The sequence below is a fragment of the Catharus ustulatus genome, unplaced genomic scaffold (assembly GCF_009819885.2).
Source record: "Catharus ustulatus isolate bCatUst1 unplaced genomic scaffold, bCatUst1.pri.v2 scaffold_93_arrow_ctg1, whole genome shotgun sequence".
NCBI lineage: Eukaryota > Metazoa > Chordata > Aves > Passeriformes > Turdidae > Catharus > Catharus ustulatus.
Genome location: NW_024879557.1, coordinates 113,933 through 128,698, shown reverse-complemented (window position 1 = coordinate 128,698; position 14,766 = coordinate 113,933). Strand labels below are relative to the sequence as shown.

The following is a 14,766-nucleotide window of genomic DNA, read 5'->3' as shown; positions in this document are numbered from 1 at the left end:
CGGGAAGTGGGGCGAGGCCAAAAGGGCAAAATCCGCCCGTAGTAAAGATGGCGGCGCGGCTTCGCGGCGAAATATCGCGAGATTTCACGCAGGGAACGGACACAACCTAAGGGCGAAATCTGCCCATAACAAAAATGGCGGCGTGGCTTCGGGTGCAATATCGCGAGATTTGAGTGGGATGAAGGAGCCGTCCCCAAGATGGCGCCGTGGATTCAGTCGCGATATTCTGTCGCGGTATTCTGTCGCGGGTCGGGGCAGCGATGTGTCTAAGCAGAGCCTCTGAGCGTTCTCCAGCCTGGATTTGTGTTTTTCAATACGGATTTTGGAGTGTTTGGCCGATTTGGGAGACAATGAATGTGGGCGGGGCCCGGCAGGCAGCAAAAAAAAATGAATGGGGGCGTGGGAAAGGGGGCGGGGCCTGAGCAGAAATTATGAATGGAAGCGTGGGAAAAGGGGCGGGGCTAAAATGGGAGCGCGGGAATGGGCCTTAAAGGGACCCTTGGGGACAAAACTCGGGACACATCGGTTTGTTGGCGGTGGGAATGTCACCACCCCGTTTATTTTGGGGACATTTGGGGACATTGAGGAAATTTGGGGACATCGAGGACAGCCGGTGTCACCTCCCCTCCGGGGGCCACAGGCGCAGGCAGAGCCCCCCGATGACAAAAGCCACCAGGGCCATCCCCGCCATGTCCTCCACGCTGGGCCCGCTGTCACCTGTGGGGACATTGGGGACATTTGGGGACACATCACGGACACCCCCGGGTGGCGCTGACCCCGTTCTGGTGGCACTGACCCCAGCCCCGGTGTCCCCAGCCCCGTTCCTGATGTCCCCAGCTCCATCCCAAGTGTCCCCAACTCCATCCCAATGTCCCCAGTGTCTCCAGGTGTGTCCCCAACCCAATTCTGGTGTCCCCAACCCCATCCTCAATGTCCCCAACCCTGTCCCCAGTGCCCCCAGGTGTCCCCAGCTCCAATCCTGGTGTCCTGAGATCCTCCAAACCCTGTCACTGGTGTCCCCAACCCTGTCCCCAGTCCTGTCCCTGATGTCCCCAACCCCATTCTGGTGTCCACACCTCCATCCTCAATGTCCCCAGGTGTCCCCAACCATGTCCCAAATGTCCCTAGCTCCATTCCTGATGTCCCCAGGTGTCCCCAACCCTGTCCCAGGTGTTCCCAGGTGTCCCCAGCTCCAATCCTGGTGTCCTGAGACCCTCCAAACCCTGTCACTGGTGTCCCCAACCCTGTCCCCAATGTCCCCAGGTGTCCTGAGCCCTGTCCCCAATGTCCCCAGGTGTCCCCAGCCCTGTCCCAGGTGTGTCCCCAATGTCCCCAGGTGTCCCCAGCCCTGTCCCCAATGTCCCCAGGTGTCCCCAGCCCTGTCCCCAGTGTCCCCAGGTGTGTCCCCAATGTCCCCAGGTGTCCCCAGCCCTGTCCCCAGTGTCCCCAGGTGTGTCCCCAATGTCCCCAAGTGTCCCCAGCTCCATTCCTGATGTCTCCAGGTGTCCCCAGCTGTCTCCCAGGTGTGTCCCCAATGTCCCCAGGTGTCCCCAGCCCTGTCCCCAAAGTCCCCAGGTGTGTCCCCAATGTCCCCAGCTCCATTCCTGATGTCCCCAATGTCCCCAGCCCTGACCTGCCACGTGCACGGTGACCCTGCGCGGGCGGTCCCAGGCCGGGTGTGTCACCAGGCAGCTGTAGCTGTCCCCAATGTCCCCAGCCCTGTCCCCAAAGTCCCCAAAGTCCCCAGCCCTGACCTGCCACGTGCACGGTGACCCTGCGCGGGCGGTCCCAGGCCGGGTGTGTCACCAGGCAGCTGTAGCTGTCCCCAGTGTCCCCAGCCCTGTCCCCAATGTCCCCAGGTGTCCCCAACGTCCCCATCCCTGACCTGCCACGTGCACGGTGACCCTGCGCGGGCTGTCCCAGGCCGGGTGTGTCACCAGGCAGCTGTAGCTGTCCCCAGTGTCCCCAGCCCTGTCCCCAATGTCCCCAACGTCCCCAGCCCTGACCTGCCACGTGCACGGTGACCCTGTGCGGGCGGTCCCAGGCCGGGTGTGTCACCAGGCAGCTGTAGCTGTCCCCGGGTGTCCCCAGGGCCACGCGCAGCCCCGCGCTGCGGCTGAAGGTGCCGTTGGCCGCCCTGCGGTGCCCGGAGCTCCAGGCCAGCCCCGGGCTCGGCTCCAGCGGCCGCGGCTCCCCCCGGGCCCGGCGCTCCCAGCGGATCCCAACGTCCAGCGGGAAAAAGCCAACGGCGTCGCAGCGGAGCTCGGCCGGGAGCCCCGCGGGGAGCTGGGCCGGGAGCAGGGATACCTGGGGGGGGGCTGGGACAGGGGAAACTGGGATTAACTGGGAGCACTGGGATAGACTGGGATAGACTGGGATAAACTGGGACACCTGGGGAGGGGCTGGGGACAGAGGGGACACATCAACTGGGAGCACTGGGATAGACTGGGATAGACTGGGGACAGGGCACAGATCAACTGGGATAGACTGGGATTAACTGGGACACCTGGGGGGGGCTGGGGACAGGGGAAACTGGGATTAACTGGGGTAAACTGGGACACCTGGGGGGGGGCTGGGGACAGGGGACAGATCAACTGGGAGCACTGGGATGGACTGGGATAGACTGGGATAGACTGGGATAGACTGGGATAAACTGGGGTGGGGCTGGGACACCTGGGGAGGGGGTGGGGACAGGGGAAACTGGGATTAACTGGGGTAAACTGGGATAGACTGGGACACCTGGGGGGGAGCTGGAGACAGGAGACAGATCAACTGGGAGCACTGGGATAGACTGGGATAGACTGGGATAGACTGGGACACCTGGGGAGGGGCTGGGACAGGGGAAACTGGGATTAACTGGGATAGACTGGGATAGACTGGGATAGACTGGGGGGGGCTGGGGACAGGGGACACATCAACTGGGATAGACTGGGATAGACTGGGATGGACTGGGATAGACTGGGATAGACTGGGACACCTGGGGAGGGGCTGGGGACAGGGGAAACTGGGATTAACTGGGATAGACTGGGATAGACTGGGATAAACTGGGGAGGGGCTGGGGACAGAGGGAGACTGGAATTAACTGGGGTAAACTGGGATTAACTGGGATAGACTGGGGAGGGGCTGGGGAAAGGGGAGACTGGGATTAACTGGGATAGACTGGGATAAACTGGGATAGACTGGGATAGACTGGGACACCTGGGGTGGGGCTGGGGACAGGGGGAGACTGGGATTAACTGGGATAGACTGGGATAGACTGGGATAGACTGGGATAGACTGGGGACAGGGCACAGATCAACTGGGATAAACTGGGATAAACTGGGACAAACTGGGAGCCCACCAGAGCCTGGACTGGTCCCAGATGGACCCCAGACAGCAACCCCAGCCCAGTATGGCCATAGAGAAGGGACTGGGACGTACTGGGAGGCACTGGGAGCCAACCCAGAGGCCTCCAACACCTTCCCAGTCCCTCCCAGTCCCTCCCAGTCCGTCCCAGTTCTATCCCAGTCCCTGCCAGTCCCTCCCAGTCTCCCCCAGCACTGACCCATCACGCTCATCCGCAGCACCTGCTGCACCTGTCCCCGGGCCGTGCTCACGGAGCAGACGAAGGAGCCGCCGTCAGACACCGAGAGCGGCGGCAGCTGCACCGACAGCTCCAGGGCGCCCCCCGGCGGCTGGGAGGACCAAGGAGAGGGGCTGGGTCAGTGGCGCCTCCTGGTGGCCGGGAGGACCAAAGCATTTCTGTGCCCACAGCGCCCCCTGGCGGCTGGGAAGACTAAAGCACTTCCATACTCACAGCGCCCCGTAGTGGCCGGGAGGACTAAAACATCTCAGTGCCCACAGCACCCCCTGGTGGGCGGGAGGACCATGGCAGTTCTATACCCACAGCACCCCCTAGTGGCTGGGAGGACTAAAACATTTCAGTGCCCACAGCACCCCCTAGTGGGTGGGAGGATTAAAACATTTCCATACCCACAGCGCCCCCTAGTGGCCGGGAGGACCATGGCGGCCCCACGCCCACAGTGCCCCCTGGTGGTCAGGAGAACTAAAGCAGTCATGTGTCCACAGCGCCCCCTAGTGGGCGGAAGGACCAAAGCCATTCTATACCCACAGCGCCCCCTAATGGGTGGGAGGACTAAAGTATTTCTGTACCCACAGCACCCCCTAGTGGGTGGGAGGACCATGGCAGTTCCATACCCACAACACCCCCTGGTGGTTGGGAGGACCAAAGCATTGGTGTGCCCACAGCACCCCCTGGTGGCCAGGAGGACCCAAACCCCCCTCCCCCAGTGGCGCCTCCCCGTGGCCACACGAGAACCTGCACCCTCCCCTCCCCCCCAGCCTCACCTGTGTCCCGACATCTCCCCCCGAATTTGAGGAGGGGTCCCGGCCCCCCAGCAGCAGCAGCACCCCCGGGGCGGCGCCGGTGACGCGGGCGGTGGCCGAGTCGAAGGCCAGCAGGCGGCGGGTGGCGCCGTCGCGGTGGTGCAGCCACTCGAGGGTGAAGGGGCCGGGGTCGGGGGTCAGGGCGCAGTGCAGGCTCTGGGGGGACCCCACGAGCCCCCGCACGGTGGGGGACAGCGTGGAGATGAACAGGGAGGCTGTGGGGGGAGGGGAGGGCGGTTAGGGGGGTGTGGGGGACACTGGGGACATTGGGGGGGATTGGGGACATCGGGGAGATTTGGGGACATTTGGGGACATTGGGGGAATGGGGGACATTTGGGGACATTGTGGGGATTGGGGAAATTGGGGAAATTAGGGGGATTGGGGGGGATTTGGGACATTGGGGGACATTGGGGACATTTGAGGGATTGGGGACATTTGGGGACGTTGGGGACATTGGGGACATTGGGGGACACTGGGGACATTTGGGGGATTGGGGATATTGGGGACATTTGGGGACATTGGGGGAATGGGAACATTTGGGGGATTTGGAACACTGGGGGGGATTGGGGACATTTGGGGACGTTGGGGACACTGGGGACATTGGGGGCATTGGGGGCATTGGGGGAGATCCGGGGATGTGAGGTGACACAGGTGACAATGACACACACGTGACAGCAATGACACACAGGTGACACTCAGGTGACACTGAGGTGACATTAATGACACACAGGTGACACAGCAGACAATGACACACAGGTGACAATGACACTCAGGTGACACTCAGGTGACACATACGTAACCATGACACTCAGATGACAATGACACACAGGTGACACACAGGTGACAGCAATGACACTCAGGTGACAATGACACTCAAGTGACATTAATGACACACAGGTGACACAGGTGACACAGGTGCCACCCGTGTCCCCCTCACCTGTCACTCTGTCCGTGTCCCCCTCCCCCTCCTGCAGCAGCGCCGTCCCCTCCCTGCCCGATGTCCCCAGGGCCAGCAGCCACCAGCGCGTCCCCTGGGGACACTTTGGGGCCGTCCCCGAGCCCGGGGGTGGCGGCAGCGGCGCCGTGGGGCTCAGCTCGCACCGGGGGGGCTCCCCCGAGGGGCCCCAAAATCCTTCCAGGACCCCCCAGGGGTCTGTGGGGAAAGGGGGAGGGGTGAGAGAAGGATTCCAGAATCCAGAAACACAAATCTGACCCAAAATCCCCAAAATCTGCCCCAAAAATCCCACAAATCTGACCCAAAATCCCACAAATCTGACCCAAAATCCCACAAATCTGACCCAAAATCCTTCAAATCTGCTCCAAAACCACCCCAAAATCCCTCAAAATCACCCCAAATCCCTCAAATCCGCCCCAAAATCCCTCAAATCTGCCCCAAAATCCACGAAAATCACCCCAAAAATCCATCAGGATCCACAAATCAGACCCAAAATCCCTCAAATCTGCCCCCAAAATCCCTCAAAACCACCCCAAAAATCCATCAGGAGCCACAAATCTGACCCAAAATCCCTCAAATCTGCCCCAAAATCCCTGAAAATCACCCCAAAACCACCCCAAAATCCCTCAAAATCACCCAAAATCATCCCAAAATCACCCTAAATATTCTTAACCCCCCCCCCAAAAAATCTCTCCAAATCTGCCCAAAATTGAAAAGAAAAATTCCCAAAAATCCCTAAAAGTTCCCCCAAAATTAAAAAAAATGCTTCAAAAATTCCACTAAAAAATCCTAAAAAAACCCTCAAAATTTAAAAAAAACCCCTTAAAAGTTCCCCCCAATTTTCCCCTAGAAGTTCCTAAAAAAAATTTAAAAATCCCCCCCAAATTAACAAAAAATTCCCCAAATCCCCTCAAATTTTTTTTAAAAAATCCCCAAAAATCCTCAAAAATCCCAAAGTCCCAAAAAAATCCCCAAAAATCCCCGAAAAATCTCCCAAAAAATACCCCCCAAAAATCCAAAAAATCTCAAAAAAATCCCAAAAAAATCCTCAAAAAATCCCTCAAAAATCTGAAAACAATCCCCAAAAAATCCCAAAAAATCCCAAAAAATCCCCAAAAAAACCCCCAAAAATCCCTAAAAAAATCCCCCAAAAAATCCCCCAAAAATCCCAAAACAACCCAAAAACCCCCAAAAAATCCCCCAAAAATCCCCCCAAAAATCCCCAAAAATCCCCAAAAAATTCCAAAAAAACCCCACAAAACTCCCCAAAAAAAATCCCAAAAAAATTCTAAAAAATAAAAAAAAATCTCCAATAAATCCCCCAAAAATCCCAAAAAATCCCCCCAAAAAATACCCCCCCCTAAAAAAAATCCCAAAAAATCCCAAAATCCCCCAAAAATCCCCAAAACACCCTAAAAAATCCCAAAAAATCCAAAAAAAATCCCCCAAAAAATCCCCCAAAATCCCTCAAAAATCCCTAAAAATCCCAAAAAAATCCACAAAAAATCCCCAAAAATCCCAAAAAAATCCCTTAAAGATCCCAGAAAATCCCCCAAAAAATCTCAAAAAAATCCCACAAAAATCCAAAAAAAATCCCCCAAAAATCCCAAAAAAAATCCCAAAAAATCCCCAAAAAAATCCCAAAAAATCCCCCAAAAAATCCCAAAAAATCCCCCAAAAAATCCCAAAAATTCCCCCCAACCCCAGAATTTTTTTGGCATCTCTCACCTCTGACATCGAAATTTTTCTCCAGGGGGTCCCGGGGGGTCTCGGGGCTCGGGGGGGTCTCGGGACCCCCCAGAATCCTCAGCAGGGCCCCCCGGGGGGTGGGGGTGCCCCTCTCGTCCAGCAGGGGGCAGCGCAGGGCCCGGGGGGGGTCCCCAAAAACCGCGACCCCCCCCCAAAACAGGAACAGAGCTGGGGAAAAGAAAAAAAAAAGGGATTTAGGGGGGTAAAAAAGGGATTTGAGGGGACCCTGGAGAGATTTTTGGGATCCTGGGGGGATTTTGGGGGGTCTTGGAGGAATATTGGGGGGTCCTGGGGAGTGCTGGAAGGAATTTGGGGGTTCTGAGAGGGATTTTGGGGTACCCAGATGGGTTTTGGGGGGAGATTTTGGGGGTCCCGGGGTGGGGAGGGAAACCGGATTTTGGGGTCGGAAATTTGGGGTTCGATCTCCTTTTTGGGGGAGATTTCCCGGAATTTGAGGGGGATTTCCCGGAATTTGGGGTCGGGAATTTTGGGGTTCGATCTCATTTTTGGGGGGGGATTTCCCGGAGTTTGGGGTCGGGAATTTGGGGTTCGATCTGAATTTTTTGGGGGAGTATTTCCCGGAATTTGAGAGGGATTTCCCGGAATTTGGAGTCGGCAATTTGGGGTTCGATCTCATTTTTGGGGGGGATTTCCCGGAATTTGAGGAGGATTTCCCGGAATTTGGGGTCGGGAATTTGGGGGTTCAATCTGAATTTTTTGGGGGAGGATTTCCCGGAATTTGGAGTCGGGAATTTGGGGGTTCGATCTGAATTTTTTGGGGGGGGATTTCCCGGAATTTGGGGTCGGGAAATTTGGGGGTTCGATCTGAATTTTTTGGGGAAGATTTCCCGGAACTTGGGGGGGATTTCCCGGAATTTGGGGTCGGGAATTTGGGGTTCGATCCGAATTTTTGGGGGGAGATTTCCCGGAATTTGGGGGTCGGGAATTTGGGGGTTCGATCTGAACTTTTGGGGGAGGATTTCCCGGAATTTGAGGGGGATTTCCCGGATTTTGGGGTCGGGAATTTCGGGGTTCGATCCGAATTTTTTGGGGGGGGGATTTCCCGGGATTTTGGGGTCGGGAATTTGGGGTTCGATCCCATTTTTGGGGGGGATTTCCCGGAATTTGAGGGCGATTTCCCGGAAATTGAGGAGGATTTCCCGGGATTTTTTTGGGATTTCCCGGGAATTTGGGGTTCGGGGGATGGGACCCGCTGGGATTTGGGGTCGGGGGGATTTCGGGGGGTCCCAAATTTTGGGGTTTTTTTCCCGCCCTTCCTCACCCGTCAGGACGAGCCGCGCTCGCGCCATCGCTTTCGCTTTCGCTTCTGGCCCCGCCCGCCGCCAAAACCCGCCCCAAAAATACCCAAAATCCCTCAAAATCCCACAAATTCAACCCAAAATTCCTCTCAAGGGGTTCGGCCAGACCCCCAGAGCACAAATTCCCCTCAGAGACCCCAAAAATTCCCCTCAAAATCCCCCCAAGTTTTTCCCGCCTCACGGCCTTGGCCACGCCCACCGCCAAAATTCACCCCAAAATTCACCCCAAAATCCCCCAAATTCACCCCAAAATTCCTCTCAAGGGGTTCGTCCACAACCCCAGAGCCCAAATTCCCCTCAGGGACCCCAAAAATTCCCCTCAAATCCCCCCCAAATTTCGCCCCTCAGCGCCCTTGGCCACTCCCACCGTCAAAATTCCTCCCCAAAATCCCCAAAATCCCCAAATTTACCCCAAAATCCCCCAAATTCATCTCAAAATTCCTCTCAAGGGGTTCGGTCACACCCCTAGAGCCCAAAGTTCCCTCAGGGACCCCAAAAATTCCCCTCAAATTCCCCTCAAATCCCCCCCAAATTTCCCCCCCTCAGCGCCCTTGGCCACGCCCACCGCCAAAACCCCGTCACAAAAATCCCCAAAATCCCCTAAAATCCCCCAAATTCAACCCAAAATCCCCCAAATTCACCCCAAAATCCCTCTCAGGACCTTCGGCTACACCCCCCAGAGCCCAAATTCCCCTCAGAGACCCCCAAAATTCCCCTCAATTTCCCCCCCAAATTTTTCCCCTCAGCGCCCTTGGCCACGCCCACCGCCAAAATCCCTCCCCAAAAATTCCAAAATTAACCCAAAATCACCCCAAAATTAAAAAAAAAAATTAATTCACCTAAACCTCCCAAAAATCTGCCTCAATTCCCTTCCAGGTTCCAAAAAATTCCCCCAAAATGTACCCATAATTCCTTAAAAAATTTCCAAAAATTCCCTCAAAATTTTCCCCCAAAAAATCACAAAAAATACCCGAAATTTCTCCCAAAAATCCCCCTAAAAATTCCTAAAACTCCCCAAAATAATCTCCTAAATCCCCCCAAAATTAATTAAAAAAATCCCCAAAACAATCCCAAAAATTCCCCTAAAATTCTCCCAAAATTCACAAAAAATCCCCAAAATCCCCCCCACCCAATTTTCCCAAAAAGTCCCAATAATTCTCCCCAAAAATTCCCCAAAAATCCGCCCCAAAAATCCACAAATTCCCCCCCAAATTTTCCCCTCAGGGACCCCAAAAATTCCCTCAGAGCTGTGGCCACGCCCTCACCCCAAATTTCAACGTAGGGCCGGTGGCCACGCCCCTAAATTTCCACTTTAGGAATAAAACTCCACCCCAAAATTTCCATTTTAGGAATCTGACCACGCCCAAATGTCCATATTAGGAATATAACCATGCCCTCCCCATATTTCCGGTTTAGTAACATGGCAACGCCCCCCGGATTTCCGGTTTAGCACATAGCCACGCCCCAAATCTCCATTTTAGGAATCTGCCCCCGCCCCAATCGCCATCTTGGCATTAGGTCACGCCCCCTTTTCCATTTATGGTGTCAGGCCCTGCCCCCCGCGCACAAAATTCCCCAATTTTGGGGGATTTGGACCCAATTCTGCACGGATTTTTGGGTTTTTTTGGAGGGGTTCTGGAGGATGGAGGGTCCCCAAAATTTTGGGGGATGTTCAGGAAAACCCCAAACTGTGAGACACAAAAAAATTCCAAATTTTTGGGGCGGTTTCATGGAATTTAATTGAAATTTTACGGAATTTAATCGAAATTTTACAGAATTTAATGGGAATTTTTTTGGGAATTTTGGGATTTTTTGGGACTTCCAAAATTTTGGGGGTCAGGGCTTGGCCTGCAGCTCCTGCTGGAGCCGCCCCAGGAGCTCCCGCTGCTGCTCCGAGCGCCGCTCCAGATCCTGCATCTGCTGATCGTAGCGCTTCCTGCAACGGGAATTTTGGGGTGAAAAATGGAAAATTTGGGTAAAAATGGGAGATTTGGGGGGGAAAATGGGAATTTTTTTGGGAATAATGGGATTTTTTTGGGGAAAAATCAGAATTTTGGAGTGAAAAATAGGAATTGTTTTGGGAAAAATGGGAATTTTGGAGTGAAAAATGGAAAATTTTGGGGGAAAATGGGAAATTTGGGGGGAAAATGGGAAATTTTTGGGGAAAAATGGGATTTATTTGGGGAAAAATCAGAATTTTGGGGTGAAAAATGGTGAAAAATGGAGATCTAGGATGAAAAATGGAAATTTTTTTGGGAAAAATGGGAAATTTGGGGGGAAAAATGGGAAATTTGGGTGAAAAATGGGAAATTTGGGGTTAAAAATGCAAAATTTGGGGGGAAAAATGGAAATTTCATTTTCCCCTCCCATTATTTGTTTTTTCCCCCCATTTTTTTCCCATTCCCCCCAAAATCCCCATTTTTCACCCCAGAAAAATCCAATTTTTACCCCCCAAAAAATCCCATTTTCCCCCCCAAAAATCCATTTTTTTCCCAAAAAATCCCATTTAAAAAATCCCTTTTTTCACCCAAATTTCCCATTTTTCCCAAATTTCCCATTTTTCCCAAAATCCCATTTTTCTCCCCAAACTCACATCTCCCCCTGGATGTATTCCAGCCTTTTCCCCACGGTGTTTTTGGCCTCCTCCAGCTCCTGCCTCACCAGCACCGGCCCCAGCAGCTTGAAAATGGAATTGGAGGAGTCCAGGAGGTTCAGCTCCTGAATTTGGGGGGAAAAAACAGAATTTTGGGTAAAAGAGGGAAAAAAAAATGGGATTTTTTTAGGGGAAAACTGGAATTTTTTAGGGAAAAAAAGAAATTTTTTTTTGGGGTGAAACTGGGATTTTTGGGGGAAAAAACAGGATTTTTTTAGAGATTAAAATGGGATTTTTTTGGTGAAAAATCAGATTTTTTTGGGAGGGAAAATGGGGATTTTTTATGGGAAAAAAGGGATTTTTTTTTTTTAAAGAAGGGGATTTTGGGTGGAAAATGGGATTTTTTTAGGGGGGGAAATGGGATTATTGTGGGAATTTTTTTTTTTTAAATAGGATATTTTGGGGAAAGAAGGGGACTTTTTTTGAAAAAAGGGGATTTTTAGGGGAAAAAGAGGTCTTTTTTTTTTTAATGGGATTTTTTTGGGGGCAAAGTGGGATTTTTTGGGGGGGAAAAAATGGAATTTTTTTTGAGAAAATGGCATTTTTAGGGGAAAAAATTGGATTTTTTAGGGGGAAAATTGGGTTTTTATGGAAAAAAGGGGGCGATTTTTTAAAAATGGGCTTTCTTTTGTTTTAAATGAGATTTTTTTAGGGGAAAAAGGGGAATTTTTGGGGAAAAAAAGGTAAATTTTTTTGGAAAAAAAGGGGATTTTTGGGGAAAAAAATGGGATTTTTTTGGGGGGGAAATGTTTTTTTTTTTGGAAAAAAATGGGATTTTTTTAGGGAAAATGGGGAATTATATTTTTTATAAATGGGATTCTTTTTGGGAAAATACAGGGTTTTTTTTAAGAAAAATGGGAATTTTTTTGAGGAAAAAATGGGATTTTCTTGGGAGAAAAAACAGGATTTTTTGGGGAAAAATGGGGATTTTTGGGGGTGCTTTTGAGGGAGTTTTTGGGGGGATTTTGGGGCAGTTTTTGGGATTTTTTGAGGGATTTTTGGGGGACTCTGAAGGATTTTTGGAGGGATTTTGGGGATATTTGGGCTGGTTTTTGGGAGTATTTGGGGGGATTTTTGGGGTTTTTTGAGGGATTTTGGGGGCAGTTTTGGGTTTTTTTTGGAGAGATTTTTGGATCAGTTTTTGTGGTTTTTTGAGGGATGCATGGGGTTTTTTTGAGGGATTTCTGAGGGAATTTTGGGAGATATTTGGATTTTTTTTGAGGGATTTTTGGATCAGTTTTTGGGGTTTTTTTGAGGGATTTTTGGGATTTTTTTGAGGGATTTTTGGGGGGGTTTGGGATTTTTTTGAGAGATTTTTTTGGTTTTTATGAGGGATTTTTGGGGCAGGTTTTGGGTTTTTTTTGAGGGATTCTTGGGCCATTCTGAGGGATTTTTGGGGGGATTTTGGGGGGTATTGGGGTTGTTTTTTTGAGGGATTTTTGGGGCAGTTTTGGGGTTTTTTTTGAGAGATTTTTGGATCAGTTTTTGTGGTTTTTTGAGGGATGCAGGGGGTTTTTTTGAGGGATTTTTGGGAGGATTTTGGGGTTTTGTTGAGGGATTTTTGAGGGAATTTTGGGGGATATTTGGATTTTTTTTGAGGGATTTTTGGATCAGTTTTTGGGGTTTTTTGAGGGATTTTTGGGGGATTCTGAGGGATTTTTGGGGGGATTTTTGGGGTTTCTTGAGGGATTTTTGGGGGTATTTTTGGGAGGATTTTGGGGGGTATTTGGGTTGTTTTTTGGGGTTTTTTGGGGTGATTTTGGGGTTCCCCACCTCCTGCACGATGTTGTTTTCCGTCAGCTGCGTCTCCAGTTTCTGCCTCGCCGCCACCGCCCGGCCCAGCTCTGGGGAGAGAAAAAAATCCCAAAAAAATCCAAAAAAAACCCCAAAAAACCCAAAAATCCCTCCCCAAATCTGGGGGGGACCCACAGGGGTTTGAGAGGATTTTTGGGGTTTTTTGAAGAGGATTTTTGTTTTTTTGGGGGTTTTTTTTGGGGTTTTTTTAAGAGAATTTTTGAGTTTTTTTGGGGTTTTTTCGAAGAGGATTTTTAGCTTTTTTTAGGTTTTTTTTAAGGGTTTTATGAAGAGGATTTTGGGGTTATTTGAAGAGGATTTGGGGGTTTTTTTTTAAGAGAATTTTTGGTTTTTTGGGGTTTTTTTGGGGGGTTTTTAAAGAGGATTTTTAGGGTTTTTTAGAGTTTTTTTAGGGGTTTTTGAAGAGGATTTTGGGGTTATTTGAAGAGGAATTTTTGGGGTTTTTTGAAGAGGATTTTTGGGGTATTTGAGGGTTTTCAGAAGAAGATTTTTGGGGATTTTTGGATTTTTTTTTAAGAGGATTTTTGGGGGATTTTGGGGTTTTTTGAAGAGGATTTTTGGGGGTTTTGGGGGTTTTTTGGGTTTTTTAAGAGGATTTTGGGGTTTTTTTAAAGAGAATTTTTGGGGAGATTTTGGGGTTTTTTGAAGATTTTGGGATTTTTTTCGGGTGTTTGAAGAGAATTTTTGGGTTTTTTGGGAGGTTTTTGAAGAGGATTTTTGGGGTTTTTTGAAGAGGATTTTTGGGGCGTTTTGGGTTTTTTGGGGGTTTTTTAAGAGGTTTTTTGGGGTTTTTTGGGAGTTTTCTGAAGAGCATTTTAAGAAGAATTTTGGGTTTTTTTGGGGGTGTTTGAAGAGAATTTTTGGGTTTTTTGGGGGGTTTTTAAAGAGGATTTTTGGGGTGTTTTGGGGTTTTTTTTGAAGAAAATTTTTGGGGTTTTTGAACAGGATTTTTGGGGTGTTTTGGGGTTTTTTTGGGTTTTTTAAGAGGATTTTCGGGGTTTTTTTAAGAGGATTTTTCGGGGATTTTGGGGTTTTTTGGGTTTTTCTTTAAGAGGATTTTTGGGGGTTTTGGGGATTTTTTTGAAGAGGATTTTTAGGGATTTTGGGGTTTTTTGAAGAGGATTTTTTTGGTTTTTCTGGGGCTGTTTGAAGAGGATTTTTGGGGTTTTTTAAGAGGATTTTTGTGGTATTTTGGGATTTTTTTAAAGAGGATTTTTGGGCTGTTTTGGGGTTTTTTTGGGGGGTTTCTCACCTTTCTGTAACTGCTGATATTTCTCCAGCTCCCCCTGGAGCTTCTTCTGCAGCGGCTCCGCCATGGGGGGGCTTTTTTGGGGAGGGGGAATTTGGGGTCACCCCCAAATCCTCCCTGACCCCTTAAGAGCCCCCCCAAAAAAATCCAGGACCCCCCAAAATCCCCTCTAGGACCCCCCCAAAATCCCCTCGTGCCCCCCCTAAAATCCCTCCAGGACCCCCAAATTCCCTCGCCCACCCCAAAACCCGTCCCAGCCCCAAAATTTCCCCAAAATTCCCCCAAATTCACCCAAAATTCCCCCAAATTTCCCCTCCCCGTTTCTCACCCTCCTCTCTCCGCGCGCGGCCCCAACGCTCCCAGGCCACGCCCCCTCCGCTCTGCGCATGCGCGCCACCGCCCAAAACCACGCCCACTACGCCCAAATATGGAAACGGGGAGCTCCAGGCCACTTCCCCATCCGTTCTGCGCACGCGCGGCACCGCCCCAAACCACGCCCACCACCTCCATATATGGAATCTGCATCATCCAGACCACGCCTTATCCGTTTTGCGCACGCGCGGCACTGCCCAAAGCCACGCCCATTAGATCCAAATATGGACACCACTCATTGCAGAACACGCCCCATCCACTCTGCGCA

The 14,766-nt window shown here is 50.9% G+C and overlaps 2 protein-coding genes across 2 annotated transcripts; both read right to left on the bottom strand.

Moving 5' to 3' along the window:
- Nucleotides 1-525: 525 nt before the first annotated feature.
- LOC117011565 (TAP binding protein) lies at nucleotides 526-8,496 on the bottom strand. Its single transcript, XM_033086989.1, has 7 exons — nucleotides 8,373-8,496; nucleotides 7,070-7,258; nucleotides 5,324-5,539; nucleotides 4,348-4,601; nucleotides 3,545-3,674; nucleotides 2,007-2,318; nucleotides 526-717 (listed from the first exon to the last, which is right to left on the bottom strand). The coding sequence occupies exons 1-7, from the start codon at nucleotides 8,398-8,400 to the stop codon at nucleotides 617-619; spliced, it is 1,230 nt and encodes a 409-aa protein (XP_032942880.1). The 5' UTR covers nucleotides 8,401-8,496; the 3' UTR covers nucleotides 526-616.
- A 1,703-nt stretch (nucleotides 8,497-10,199) lies between these two features.
- On the bottom strand, nucleotides 10,200-14,550 carry PFDN6 (prefoldin subunit 6). Its single transcript, XM_033086990.1, has 5 exons — nucleotides 14,455-14,550; nucleotides 14,130-14,200; nucleotides 12,836-12,906; nucleotides 11,003-11,127; nucleotides 10,200-10,345 (listed from the first exon to the last, which is right to left on the bottom strand). The coding sequence occupies exons 2-5, from the start codon at nucleotides 14,191-14,193 to the stop codon at nucleotides 10,246-10,248; spliced, it is 360 nt and encodes a 119-aa protein (XP_032942881.1). The 5' UTR covers nucleotides 14,194-14,200; nucleotides 14,455-14,550; the 3' UTR covers nucleotides 10,200-10,245.
- Nucleotides 14,551-14,766: the final 216 nt, after the last annotated feature.

What these genes read in the sequence shown, in the direction of transcription:
- LOC117011565 (XM_033086989.1), bottom strand. Translation starts at nt 8,400, where the DNA reads ATGGCGCGAGCGCGGCTCGTCCTGACGG. An exon ending in AGCGCGGCTCGTCCTGACGG is followed by an intron (nt 7,259 to 8,372) that starts GTGAGGAAGGGC and finishes TCTTTTCCCCAG; the next exon opens with CTCTGTTCCTGTTTTGGGGG. An exon ending in GGACACGGACAGAGTGACAG is followed by an intron (nt 4,602 to 5,323) that starts GTGAGGGGGACA and finishes CTCCCCCCACAG; the next exon opens with CCTCCCTGTTCATCTCCACG.
- PFDN6 (XM_033086990.1), bottom strand. Translation starts at nt 14,193, where the DNA reads ATGGCGGAGCCGCTGCAGAAGAAGCTCCAGGGGGAGCTGGAGAAATAT. An exon ending in ATATCAGCAGTTACAGAAAG is followed by an intron (nt 12,907 to 14,129) that starts GTGAGAAACCCC and finishes TTCTCTCCCCAG; the next exon opens with AGCTGGGCCGGGCGGTGGCG. An exon ending in GAATACATCCAGGGGGAGAT is followed by an intron (nt 10,346 to 11,002) that starts GTGAGTTTGGGG and finishes TTCCCGTTGCAG; the next exon opens with GAAGCGCTACGATCAGCAGA.